The sequence below is a fragment of the Cebus imitator genome, unplaced genomic scaffold (genome assembly GCF_001604975.1).
Source record: "Cebus imitator isolate Cc_AM_T3 unplaced genomic scaffold, Cebus_imitator-1.0 Scaffold9, whole genome shotgun sequence".
NCBI lineage: Eukaryota > Metazoa > Chordata > Mammalia > Primates > Cebidae > Cebus > Cebus imitator.
The window spans coordinates 12,662,286-12,675,738 of NW_016107324.1; the positions used below are offsets into that span (position 1 = coordinate 12,662,286).

Here is a 13,453-nt window from a genome sequence, read left to right on the forward strand (position 1 = left end):
TTTTAAAGAGATGGGATCTTATTATGTTGCCCAGGATGAATTTGAAATCCTGGGCTTAAGGGATCCTCCTACCTCAGGCTCTGGAGTAGCTGGGATTACAGACATGTGCTACCACAGCTTGCTCTCTCAGTAATTCTATTCCTGCTAGTTTTTTCCCTTGCAAGTAAGGTGGGTTATATTTACCTGTGAAAGAAACTCAGAAATACTCACTTTTCCAGGACAGCTGGGGTGAAGAGAATATGTAGTGGCCACTGTACTTTGTAGGAAAGACCTAGGGCTGCCCAGCCAGATGCAGGGGCTTCCCGGGGAGAAGTTTCCCGAGAAGGACCTTCTCTTGCCTGAGTAGCATCTGCTATGATAAAGAAAAGAAAAAAAGAAAAGATAACGACTTGGTAAATCAAGAATCAGAGACTCAGCAAGTGAATAACATTCACGAAATGAGTTTGCAAGCAGTTCAAGACCAGCCTGAGCAATAGAGTGAGACCCTGTCTCTACTAAAAATAAAAAATTAGCTGGGTGTGGTGGTGTGTGCACCTGTAGTCCCAGCTACTCAGGGTGCTGAGGCACAAGAATTGTTTGAACCTGGAAGGCAGAGGTTGCAGTGAGCCAAAAATGCACCATTATACTCCAGCCTGGGCGACAGAGCTAGACTCCATCTCCAAAAGAAAAGAAACGAGAGCTCGCTGGAGTCTGCGATGTCAGAAGCTTACAGGTGACACAAAAAAGAGGGCAAGGAAACTTCTTTGTGAGGTTTTCTTGGGAGGTCTTCTAGAGATTCTTTCCTCAGCCTTAAAATCTGGAGGCTGGAAATAAATAAAACAGGGACCATTCTAGCAGCATGACCAAAAACAAATCCCCAACGCCCCCAAAACATGGCCTGGGTATCTCACATAGCCTTTCTGGACTTCCCTTTTCTTCTGTATAAAACTATAGTACTGTACTAGCTGAGTTCTAAGATCCAAAATTATATGGTTTCTATGGCAGGGGCTGGAAGCAGAGATGGGAAAATGGGTATGACCAGTAGGAACTCTAAGGTGGCAGGGAGGAATGGCAAACCTTTGTGCTCCTTTCCGTGATACTCAATTGTCAAGTGCAACAGAGGGAGAAGGTTGTCATCATCTAGCAATACCTTGTGTGCTGACTGCTGAAAGGCCACATTCACATCTGCAAGAAAGAACACGCGGGCTGACAAGGACGCCTGCCTATAGAACAAGCCCAGACTCCTGCAGCTTTCCACTTCCTCCCCAGCATGCCCAACACTAACAGTGGGACACAGTGGACATCTGTTGCATTTGCCTAACATCCGTCCATCCTTCTCTTCCTGCTGGTAACAAACTGCCTCCTGATTTTCCTCGGAGAATCATCCCTACTCAGTACAGTTCACGTATTTCCAGTGGGTTAGTGTTAGACAACACCCGATTCTAGGGGTAGCCAAGTGATGTAGGCATGATCAAGTGGAATGTAATACTCTACTTTGTTATGCTATATTGTTTAGGGATAGTAACACAACCACGCCAGGCCAATCCAGAGGCTCTATTCAGACTCTTAGTACAGCTCTTTCTTCAAGATAAACAGGGGCTTAATAGAATGTAACTTGGCTAGACTATCTTGCTACCATACAGAGCAGGCCTGTCTGAGAAGGAAGAGGTGAAAGATGGAAAGATACCAAGTCCTAAAGGTGCCACACTTGTCACTGGATCAAGCTTTGCCAAAAACCATCACACTGCTGAGCTTTTCAGTTATGAGAATCAATACATTCCTTCTTTCCTTTTGCTTTAAGTGAGTATGAACTGGATTTTCTGATATTTGCAACCACAAGTACTTTTATTTGTAGTATGTAAGTACCGTGGACATCTAAGGTTTTACTGAGCTAGAAAAAAAATCAGCCTGTGTGTATGTATTTTCTTTCTCCCATTTTAGTTTTTTCGATCCTTACCCAACTCTATTCATGCAGTTTGAATAGGAATGGCCATGAGTTGGTCAAGGGGTGGCCACTTCACTCAACTAGGCATAGCCTAGTGTTCTGACCTCTTTGACTGATATAAGAATAGGCATGTCATGTGGGCTGGGCCAATCAAAACCTAGAGAATTCTGTAGAATTCTCTAACTTGCAACAAGAGGGATCAGGTTTGGTTCCTTTAGAAGAGGACACTGTGAGGCATGTTCCTGGGAGCTGCTGGTGGTCATGTTTCCAGAAGGTCAAAGAGTTCACAAGAGACATATACAAGATATGAATGAGAGACGGGGGTCGGGGGAGAGAGGGAGAGAGAGAATGAATATGAATCCAAGTTGTCCCACTGGAGTTTTAGATACAATAGCAAATCAATTTCCCTTTCCTAACTAGGCTAGCTCGGGTGACGTTTCCATCATTCACACTTAAAGAATTCTACTACAACACTACTAGAGGCGCTGAGTCCCAATATGCCCCATAAAATATATGTGGCTGTAGTCCAATGAGAAAAAAATACCTGGTTTGAAGGTCTGTACCAACTCTTCCAGGAAGGGTCATGGACCAAGACACTGTTCCCAATGACCCCAGCATGAAGCCTACCTGCAAAAGGGCCTTCCATCTCGGGAAGCCACTGCTCTGTAACTCACCAGCCTGCTCTTATGTGGAGCAAGCCTTAAAAGGGTCAGGAGCAGCCAAGAAATACCCTGCAATGTCAATCAGTTGATCATTCTCAGGGCCACAATTACCATGCTCAGTTACTGCAGTGGGCGGTGTTTTTAACATGTGTTGAGCTGTGTCAATGAAGGCCTGAAACAGTTCTCCACGTCCCAGAAGGTAAAAGTCTTTAATGATCTGAGGAAAGAATTTTAACTTACAATTCAGTAAAGCAAGACAGGAGCTCCTCACTGTCCTGAGGAATTACAAGTATACAGTAATTTCCAATTTCATCAACTTGAGCCCAAACTACAAAAGGATATAGGCATTGGACATTTCAAAGAAGTATATTAAGTTCCACATAGCAGGATGACTGGTGTCTATTTGGCCTTATTTATTCAATAGCAACATAATTATATTATGCCAGAAAAAGTACACTCCCAAATCTTTGTATGACAGTAGATTTGTAACATTAGGTATAGTTTGCTCACTTGGATAAGAACAAATGAGTTGACTCTGGAAGTCTGGGTATAGGCAACCAGTGTTCTCAGAAAACGTCAGGGAATGGAAGTCACTGCCTACCGGCATCATTGTAAGAATTACAACAGCTCAGCCATTACCTTCAGCTGACCCAGTAAATCGGACTCTTCTACCATCAACTTCCAGAGATGCTGTGAAAACAACCACCAAACAGAGACAAATTTCATTACAGTGAGAACTCCTGCCAAGAATGGTTCCATACAAATCCAGCAATGTATTAAAAGAAGAATATATACCTTGCCCCACATAGAAAAATTTACCCAAAAGGATCATTGTGTTATTCTGTTCTTGCACCATTGTAAAGAAATACCTGAGACTGGGTAATTATAAAGAAAAGAGGTTTAGTTGGCTCATAGTTCTGCAGGCTGTACAGGAAGCATAGTGGCTTCTGCTTGGCTTCTGGGTAGGCCTCAGGAAACTTACAATCATGGCAGAAGGCAAAGGGATCTCACATGGCAGGAGTAGGAGCAAGAGAGAGCAAGCGGGAAAAAAAAGTTTTTGTATTTCTTTTTTTTTTTTTTTTTTTTTTTTTTTTTTTTTTTTTTTTTTTTTTTTTTTTTTTTTTTTTTTTTTTTTTTTTTTTTTTTTTTTTTTTTTTTTTTGAGACGGAGTTTCACTCATGTTGCCCAGGCTGGAGTGCAATGGCGCAATCTGGGCTCACCGCAACCTCCACCTCCTGGGTTCAGGCAATTCTCCTGCCTCAGCCTCCTGAGTAGCTGGGATTACAGGCACGCACCACCACGCCCAGCTAATTTTTTGTATTTTTAGTAGAGACGGGGTTTCACCATGTTGACCAGGATGGTCTCGATCTCTTGACCTCGTGATCCACCCGCCTCGGCCTCCCAAAGTGCTGGGATTACAGGCTTGAGTCACCGCGCCTGGCCTTTTTTTTTAAAAATTTTTAATTTTTTAATTTTTTTAAATTGCTACCTCAAATGTTTTACTTGGTATGCTGGAAACATTTAAATAACCAGATCTCACAAGTACTTACTATCATAAGGACAGTACCAAGGGGAATGGTGCTAAATCATTCATGAAAAACTGTCCCACGATCGAATCACCTCCCACTAAGCCCCACCTCGCCCCATCTCCAACACTGGGGATTACAATTCATGATGTTTTGGCAGAGACATAGATCCAAGATATCAATCACAGACCTGAGTATAAAATTGAAAACTATAAAATTTCGGCAAGAAAACAGAAGAGAAAAATCTTTGTTACCTTTAGTTAGGCAGAGTTCCTAGACATAACACCAAAAACATGATCCATAAAAGGAAAAAAAAAAAAGGTAAACTGGATTTCATCAAAATTAACAACTTTTAGGACAAGTCATAAATTGTGAGAAAATATTTGTCACTTATCTGTTAAAGAACTTAAATCCAGAATATATAAAAGACTCTTAAAATCCAACAATAAGAAAACAAAAACCCAATACAAAATGGGCAAAGAGGCACATGAAAAAATGTTCAACCTCATTAGTCATTGCATGCAAATGAAAAGACAATGGAGAAGCCACCCAAACATCTATCAACAGATGAATGGATCAACACACTGGTATAAACAACAGAAAACTACTAAGCAATATAAAGGAATAAACCATTGATAAATGCAACATAGGTTCATCTCAAAACAATTATGCTGAGTAAAAGAAGCCTAGTCTCTTCCTCCAAAAGAGTCCATACTGCATGATTCCATTTTTATCAACTCTAGAAAATGCAGACTAACCTAGACTGACAGGGAGTAGATGAGATCAGTGGATGCTTGGGGACAGGGAGGGTAGCAAGGGTGGGATGAAAGTACATGGAAAGGTTGCAAATAAAGGATGGAAAAAGACATCAGGTAAATATGATCTGAAAGGAAGCTGGATAGTGATCTTAGTAACTAATAAAATAGAATCAAAGTAAAGAATATATTAGGCTGGGTGTGGTGGCTGACACCTGTAATCCCAGCACTTTCGGAGGCCGAGGCAGGCGGATCACTTGAACTCAGGAGCTCGGGATCATTCTGGGCAACATGGCGAAACCCCATCTCTTCTAAAAATACAAAACTTAGCCAGGTGTGGTGGCACATGCCTTTAACTCCAACTACTCAGGAAGCTTAGATAGGAGAATTGCCTGAACCTGGTTGTTGCAGTGACCCCAGATCATGCCATTGTACTCAGCCTGGGTGACAGGCTGTCTCAAAAAAAAAAAAAATTATATATATGTATCAATTATATAATATCTATATATATCTCATAGGTGATACAGAGGACATTATGTATAAATAAAAGGAAAAACAATAAATATATATTTATTATAAATATGCACATGCTTCACATATATCCTAAAAATGTGCAATTAGAACATACACTCAGGCCAAGTATTTGAGACCAGCCTGAACAATATGGTGAAACCCCGCCTCTACTAAAAATACAAAAAATAGCTGGGGGTGGTGGCATGCACCTGCAGTCCCAGCTACTCAGGAGGCTGAGGCAGAATAACTGCTTGAACCCAGGAAGCGGAGGCTGCAGTGAGCTGAGATCGTGCCACTGCACTCCAGCCTGGGCAATAGAGCGAGACTCTGTCTGGGAAAAAAAAAAAAAAAAAAGCAAAGAAAAAAAGAACATACGCTCTAGACAGAATATATATTCTCCAGGCATACGCAGGACAGTTAAAAACAAAAACCAGACCCTGTATTAGTCCATTAAAAAACATGCAACCAATTCCAAAGAATAAGTATCATATAGACTTTGTTCTCCAACTATAATGCAATAAAATTAAAACAAATTCCTTCGTTAAAAAATCATAAAATTAATTAGGATTATATAAAACATAGAACACTACATGCCAAAAACTTGTGAGACACAGTCAAAATAATATGTAAAGTTTTATATATATTTCTCAGAAAACACAGGTTAAAAATAAAGAAGTCAAGCCTTTCAACCTGGGAAAGAGTAACTTAAAAAAAAAAACACGAAGGAAGAAAATAAAAAGGCAGATATCAATGAAATAGAGAATTCAAAAAAATTATCTATATCTTTTATTTTGTTTTTTTGAGATGGAGTCTTGCTCTATTGCCCAGGCTGGAGTGCAGTGGAGCCATCTCAGCTCACTGCAACCTCTGCCTCCCAGGTTCAAGAAATTCTCCTGCCTCAGCCTCCCCAGTAGCTGGGACTATAGGCACCACCACACCTGGCTAATTTTTGTAGTTTATTTTAGTAGAGACAAGGTTTCACCATGTTGGCCAGGCTGGTCTTGAACTCCTGACCTCAAGTGATCTGCCTGCCTTGGTCCCCCCAAAGTGCTGGAATTACAGGCATGAGCCACTGTGTCTCACCCAAAAATATATATTTAAAAAATAAAATTGGCCAGGTGCAGTGGTTCACACCTGCAATTCCAGCACTTTGGGATGCTGAGGCCAGCAGATCACCTGGGGTCAGGAGTTCAAGACCAGCCTGGCCAACATGGTGAAACCCCATCTCCATTAAAATACAAAAATTAGCTGGCCAAGATGCCAGGTACCTGTAATTCCAGCTACTTGGGAGGCTGAGATGGGAGAATCACTTGAATCCAGGAGAAGGTGGCTGCAGTGAACTGAGACTGCGCCACTGCATTCCAGCCTCGGTGACTAAGTGAAACTCTGTCTCACAAAAAATAAAAATAAAATAAATAAAATAAAAAGCCTGGTGGGCACAGTGGCAGACGCCTAGAGGCCCAGTTACTTGGGAGGCTGAGGCAGAAGTTTCACTTGAGTCTAGGAATTCTGGGCTGTAGCGTGCTATACCAATCATGTGTCCATAATAAATTCGGCATCAATATGGTGACCATGTGGGAGCAGAGGACCACCAGGTTGCCTAAGAATGGGTGATGAACTGGCCCAGGTCAGAAATGAAGCAGGTCAAAACCGCAGTGCTGGGGTATGGTGGCTCACATCTGTAATCCCAGCACTTTAGGAGGCTGAGGCGGGATGACTGCTTGAGGCCAAGAGTTCTAGACCAGCCTGGGCCACATACTGAGACTCCATCTCTACAAAAAATTTTAAAAATTAGCGGGGCATGGTGTTTTGCCCTTGTCCTAGCTACTCAGGAGGCTGAGGCAGGAGGATTGCTTTACCTTAAAAGTTCAAGATTACAGTGAGCTATGATCACACCATTCCACTCCAGCCTGGAAGATAGAACAAGACCCAATCTTTGGGGAAAAAAAAAGAAAAAAGAAAATGAAAGGCCAGGTGCTGTGGCTCATGCCTATAATCCTTGCACTTTGGGAGACTTAGGTAGAAGAGAGGGTTGCTTGAGCCCAGGAATTGGAGGCTGCAGTGAGTGATAATTACACCACTGCACTCTAGCCTGGGTAAGAGAGTAAGAAGAGTAAGACCCTGTCTCAAAAAAACAAAAAAAAACAAAAACAAAAACAAAAAATGAATGAGCCAGCCATGGTGCACTGTGGTGTGCACCTCTAGTCCCAGCTACTTGGGAGGCTCAGATGGGAAAATCGATTGAGGCCACAGGTCGAGCTGCAGTGACCTGTGATTGCACCTCTGCTCTCCAGCCTGAGTGACAGAGCAGGCAGCTGTCTCTAAAAATTTTTTTTAAATTAAAGAAAAGGCCAGGCCCAGTGGCTACACCTGTTATCCCAGCACTCTGAGATGCTGAGGTGGGTGGATCATTTGAGGTCAGGAGTTCGAGACCACCCTGGCCAAAATGGTGAAACCCCAACTCTTCTAAAAATACAAAAATTAGCTGGGTGTTGTGGTACATGTCTGTAATCCCAGCTACTCAGGAGGCTGAGATGGGAGAATCCCTTGAACCCAGGAGGTGGAGGTTGCAGTGAGCCAAGATCATGTCACTGCACTCTAACCTGGGCCACAGTGAGACTCTGTCTCTCTCACACACACACACACACATACACACACACACACACACACACAGAGAGAGAGAGAGAGAGAAAAGTATAAAAAAAGCTTGTTCTTTGAAAATAGTAAGACAACAATAAAAATAAATTCTAAATAAATAAAACAAATGACTACAGTCAGATTTTCAAAAAAATGAAATCTAGATGAAGTAAGTTAATTCCTAGAAAATACCAAAATTAGTACAAGAAATAATTGTTTTATGTCAATAGGTTTTAAATACACTCAACTAGTTAAGTCTTCCCTCCTAAAATATCTAGCTTAATTTTCAGGTAAATTCAAACTTTCAGTAAGAATTCCTGTCTTATATAAACTGTTCTAAAAAACAGAAAAAGAACAAAACCTACCTAGCCCAGTTTATGAGGATTATAGAATCTCTAGTCCAAAAAAATATAAGCAAAATACAGGACAAGAAGGGTATAATCTTATTTCATTACTGATATGGTTTGGCTGTGTGGCCACCCAAACCTCATCTTGAATTGTAGCTCCCATAATTCCTACACAGTGGGAGGGACCTGGTGGGAGGTAATTGAATCATGGGGGTGGGTCTTTCTCATGCTGTTCTTGTGATAGTGAATAAATTCCATGAGATCTCATGATTTTATAAAGGGAAATTCCCCTACACAAGCTCTCTTGCCTGTTGCCATGTATGACGTGACTTTGTTCCTCATTCCCCTTCAGCCATGATTGTGAGGCCTCCCCAGCTATGTGGAACTGTGAGTCCATTAGACCAGTTTCCTTTACAAATTACCCAGTCTTGGCTATGTCTTTATTAGCAGCATGAGAACAAACTAATACAACTAGGGAATACAGATGTAAAACGTCACAATCAAGCAGTGTTGATCTTAAAAAGAATCAACATCTCAAAATCTAACCAGAAATTTATCATATAAATAGACTAAAGGAGAAAAAGAACCCAGAGCAAGAAACTGAACCTTAATTGATACACAAAGATAAAATTCAACATCTGCTTATGATAAAAATTGGACTGGGTATGGTGGCTCACAGAAGAAACTGAAACTCCTGAGCCAAGGAGTTCAAGATCAGCCTGGGCAACATAGCAAGACCCCCTCTCAAAAAATAAGAACAGGGCCAGGCGCGGTGGCTCAAACCTGTAATCCCAGCACTTTGGGAGGCCGAGGCGGGTGGATCACGAGGTCAAGAGATCGAGACCATCCTGGTCAACATGGTGAAACGCCGTTTCTACTAAAAATACAAAAAATTAGCTGGGCATGGTGGCGCATGCCTGTAATCCCAGCTACTCAGGAGGCTGAGGCAGGAGATTTGCCTGAACCCAGGAGGTGGAGGCTGTGGTGAGCCGAGATTGCGCCATCGCACTCCAGCCTGGGTAACAAGAGCAAAAAACTCCATCTCAAAAAAATAAATAAATAAAAAATAAAAAATAAACACAGAAGGAAAGTTATCTAATTTGCAGATGGTATGATCATCTACTTAGAACAGCTGATAGAATCAGACTATTAGAATTTAAAAGAGTTCAACAAGTTGCAAGGTATAAGATTAACCTACAAAAAGTAATACCACTATTTCTCTATGTAAGCAGTAAAAACTAAAGACATAATTAAAATAAGAATTATTAAGTATTTAAGAATTTTAAAACTTTTTGTTGAAGTACTAAAATACATACAGAAAAGTACAAGTCATAAGTTCATAGCTTGAACATTTTTACAAATTGACTACCTCTACTGCCAGCACCCAGATCAAGAAGTGGAACAAACCAAGTGTTACTGGCACCCTAGAAGCCCCACTCATGCCCCTTCCTTTGACTTAAAGGCAAATACAGTCCTAACATCTAGCACTAGATTCACTTTGCCCGTTTTTGAACTTTACAGAAATAGATTCACATAGTATATATACTTTAAAGAAAAAATTTTTTAAAGGGGAGAAAGTCTCAAAAAGGATAAGTATAACGCATATTTACAAAAGACTCCCCACTTTTCCTTCTGGGCACACAATTTATTTTTATTACCGTGGGCTGTTATAGTTCCAATAACGCCTTCCAAAGTCTACTGGCTATAACTCTAAGAAACTTAAAAGAGTCTGTGCTTCAGTTTGCTTACCATTTTTACAAACTGGAAATATAACTCCTAGCAAAGTTTCACAAGAAAAAAACAATTTTTCCTATTGTTTTTAATTTAGTACAATTCTACTTTCCTCCATTAATTATATTTTCCAAAGATTTACAACAAAAATGATAAAACAACAGAAATACATTTTTAAAGATGAAAGGAACTGATACCAACCCCTTTAGACTAAACCTGCCTTGGCCTTTAGATGGGGGTGAGGCAACGTCTTAAAATTTTGAAAGGACAGAAACATGGGTCGTTTAGATATTTACTTGCCCACAAAGAGTCAAATTAAACGATACTTCACAGCCATTTTAAGATCGAACATTCTGTGTCTACATCATAGCTCTATCTCTGAGGACCAAGAGTTTTTGAGACAGTGACTAGAAAGGGAAATCATATTTATAATACATTCCTGTGCTTCCAACCCGTGGAGATTTGATGCTCTTAGCAGTTCCAAACACTGACATAAATGCACTGCTTTTTAGTCCTACGTTTCAAAAACTCTAGTAGAGGTTTTGTCTTTAGTGGGTGGACTGGCTTGCTTAATTAGAAGTACCTGCCGGGCGTGATGGCTCACCCTGTACACTCAGCACTTTCAGAGGCCGAGGCAGAAGGATCACTTGAGCCCAAAAGTTCAAGACCAGCCTGGCCAATAGAGTGAACCCCTCGTCTCTATTAAAATACAAAAAAATTTGCCAGGAATGCTGGCACAGGCCTGCTGTCCCAGCTACTCAAGAGGCTGAGGCACATGAATTACTTCAACCCAGGAGGCAGAGGTTGACTCCAGCCTGGGTGAAAGGAAAGGGAAAGGGGAAGGGAAGAGAAAGGGGAGAGGAAGTGGAAGGGAAAGAGAACAGAAAGGGAAGGAGAAGGGAAGGGGAAGGTGAAGGAAAGGGGAAGGGGAAGGTGACAGTGAAGGAAAGGGGAAGGGGAAGAAGGGAAGGGGAAGAGGAAGGAGAAAGGGAAGGTGAAGAGGAAGAGATGGGGAAGGGACGGGGACAGGGACAGGAATGAGAAAGGGAAGGTGAAGGGAAGGGGAAAGGGAAACAAAGGGGAAGGGGAAGGGAAAGGGAAGATGAAAATGAAAAGGGAAAGGGAAGAAGGAGGAAAAGATGAAGGGGAAGGAGAACAGGAAGGATCGGGAAGGGGAGAAGAATGGGAGGGGAAGGGGAAGGAAAGGGAAGAGGAAGAGAAAGGTGAAGGAAAGGGGAAGGTGAAAGGAGGCAAAAGGGGATGTGAAGGGGAAGTGAAGGGGAAGCAGAAGGGGAAGGTGAAGGAAAAGGTGAAGTTGAAGGAAAGGGGAATAAGAAGTGGAAGGGGAAGGAAAGGGGAAGGTAAAGGGGAAGGGAAGGAGAAGGGGAAGGTGAGGGGAAGGGGAAGGTGAAGGTGAGGGGAAGGGAAAGGGAAGAGAAGGGAAAGGGAAGGGGAAGGGAAGGTGAGGGGAAGGGGAAGGTGAAGGTGAGGGGAAGGGAAAGGGAAAGGGGTAAGGGAAGGGAAAGGAGAAGGTAAAAGTGAATGAGAGGAGAAGGTAAATGTGAAAGGAAGGGGAACAAGAAGGGGAAGGGGAAGGGCAGGGATAAGGGAATGGGAAGGGAAGGGGAAAGAATGGGGAAGGAGAGGGAAATGAAAGGGAAGGGGAAGGTAAGGGGAGAGAAAGGTGAAGGTAAGGTAAAGGGAAAGTCAAGGGAAGGCGAAGGGAAAGGAAAGGTGAAGGTGAAGGAAAGGTGAAGGGAAGGGGAAGGGAAAGTGCTGGAAAGGGAAAGGTTAAGGTGAAGGGAAGGGGAAGGAAAAGCAAAGAGAAAGGGAAGGGAAGGGGAAGGAGAAGGAAAGGGAAAAGGGAAGGTGACAGTGAAGGAAAGGGGAAGGGGAAGAAGGGAAGGGGAAGGTAAAGAGGAAGGGGAAGGGGTAAGTAAAGGAGAGGGGTGGGGGAGGGGAAGAAGGGGAAGGGGAGGGGAAGGGGAAAGAAGCAGAAGGGGAGGGGAAGGGGTATCAGAAGGGGAGGGGTGGAGAGGGGGAAGGGGTATGGGAAGTGGAGGGATGGGGGAGGGGAAGGAGAAAGGAAGGGGTATGGGAAGGGGTATCGGAAGGGAAGAGGAAGGGGTATGGGAAGGGGAGGGGTGGGGGAGGGGAAGGTGAAGAGAAAGAAAGAGGAAGGGGAGGGAAAACGGAGGGAAAGGGGAGAGGTGAAGGAGAAGAGAAGGGGAGGGGAGGGGAAGGGAAGGGGAGGGGAAGGAGAGGGAAAGAAGTGAAGGAGAAGGGGTAAGCGGAAAGGGGAGGGGAGGAGAAGGAGAGAAGGGGAGAAGGGAAGGGGAAAGGAAAGGGGAGGTGAAGGGAAGGGGAAGGAACAGGGGAAGGGAAGAAGAATGGAAAGGGGAGGGGAAAGGGAAAGGGGGGAAGAGGAGGGGAAAGGGAAGGAGGAGGGGAAAGGGAAGGAGCAGGGGAAGGAAAGGGAAGTAGAAGGGAAGGGGAGGGAAAGGGGAAAGCGAGGGGGAGAGGGGAGAGGGACGGGGAGGGGGATGGGGACGGAGGGGGAGGGGAGACGGAGATGGGGGGAGACGGAGATGGAGACGGGAGGGAAGACAGAGATGGAGGGGAGACGGAGACGTGGTGAGAGACGGAGACGGGGACGGAGACCGACACTGACACCGACACCAAGAACGAGGGGGAGACCGAGACCGAGGCCGAGACGGAGGGGGAGACCGAGACCGAGACTGAGACGGAGGGGGAGACCAAGACCGAGACGGTGGGGGAGACCGAGACCGAGACGGTGGGGGAGACCAAGACCGAGATGGAGGGGGAGACCGAGACAGAGGGGGAGACTGAGACTGAGACGGAAGGGAGACCGAGACCGAGACGGAGGGGAGACCGAGACCGAGACTGAGGCAGAGATGGAGGGGGAGACCAAGACCGAAACCGAGACCAAGGCCGAGACGGAGGGGAGACCGAGACCGAGACCGAGGCAGAGACGGAGGGGGAGACCGAGACCGAGACGGAGGGGGAGACCAAGACTGAGACCGAGACGGAGGGGGGGACCGAGACCGAGACAGAGACCAAGCGAGACCGAGGGGGAGACCGAGACCGAGATCTAGACAGAATGGAAGATCGAGACCGAGACTGAGATGGAGAGGGAGACCAAGACAGAGACGGAGATGGAGTCAGAGGCAGAGACCGAGACGGAGGGGGAGACCGAGACGGAGGGGGAGACCGAGACGGAGGGGGAGACCGAGACGGAGGGGGAGACCGAGACCGAGACGGAGGGGGAGACTGAGACCGAGACAGAGAAGGAGGGGGAGACCGAGACAGAGAAGGAGGGGGAGACCGAGACCTAGAC

General features: G+C 44.3%; 1 protein-coding gene across 8 annotated transcripts in view; it reads right to left on the reverse strand.

The window, feature by feature from the left end:
- The window catches only part of TUBGCP4 (tubulin gamma complex associated protein 4), a 60,989-nt gene that overhangs the window by 7,833 nt on the left and 39,703 nt on the right, over positions 1–13,453 (reverse strand). For 5 of the 8 annotated variants that reach the window (XM_017546284.2, XM_037744833.1, XM_037744818.1 and 2 more), the window contains 4 exons: positions 3,226–3,276; positions 2,698–2,803; positions 1,057–1,164; positions 211–352 (listed from right to left, as the gene is read on the reverse strand). In XM_017546284.2, the coding sequence (XP_017401773.1) occupies positions 211–352; positions 1,057–1,164; positions 2,698–2,803; positions 3,226–3,276 (407 nt within the window). The remainder of the gene's footprint in view (positions 1–210; positions 353–1,056; positions 1,165–2,697; positions 2,804–3,225; positions 3,277–13,453) is intronic. The other 3 variants (XM_037744819.1, XM_037744828.1, XM_017546310.2) reach the window with 1 other exon arrangement.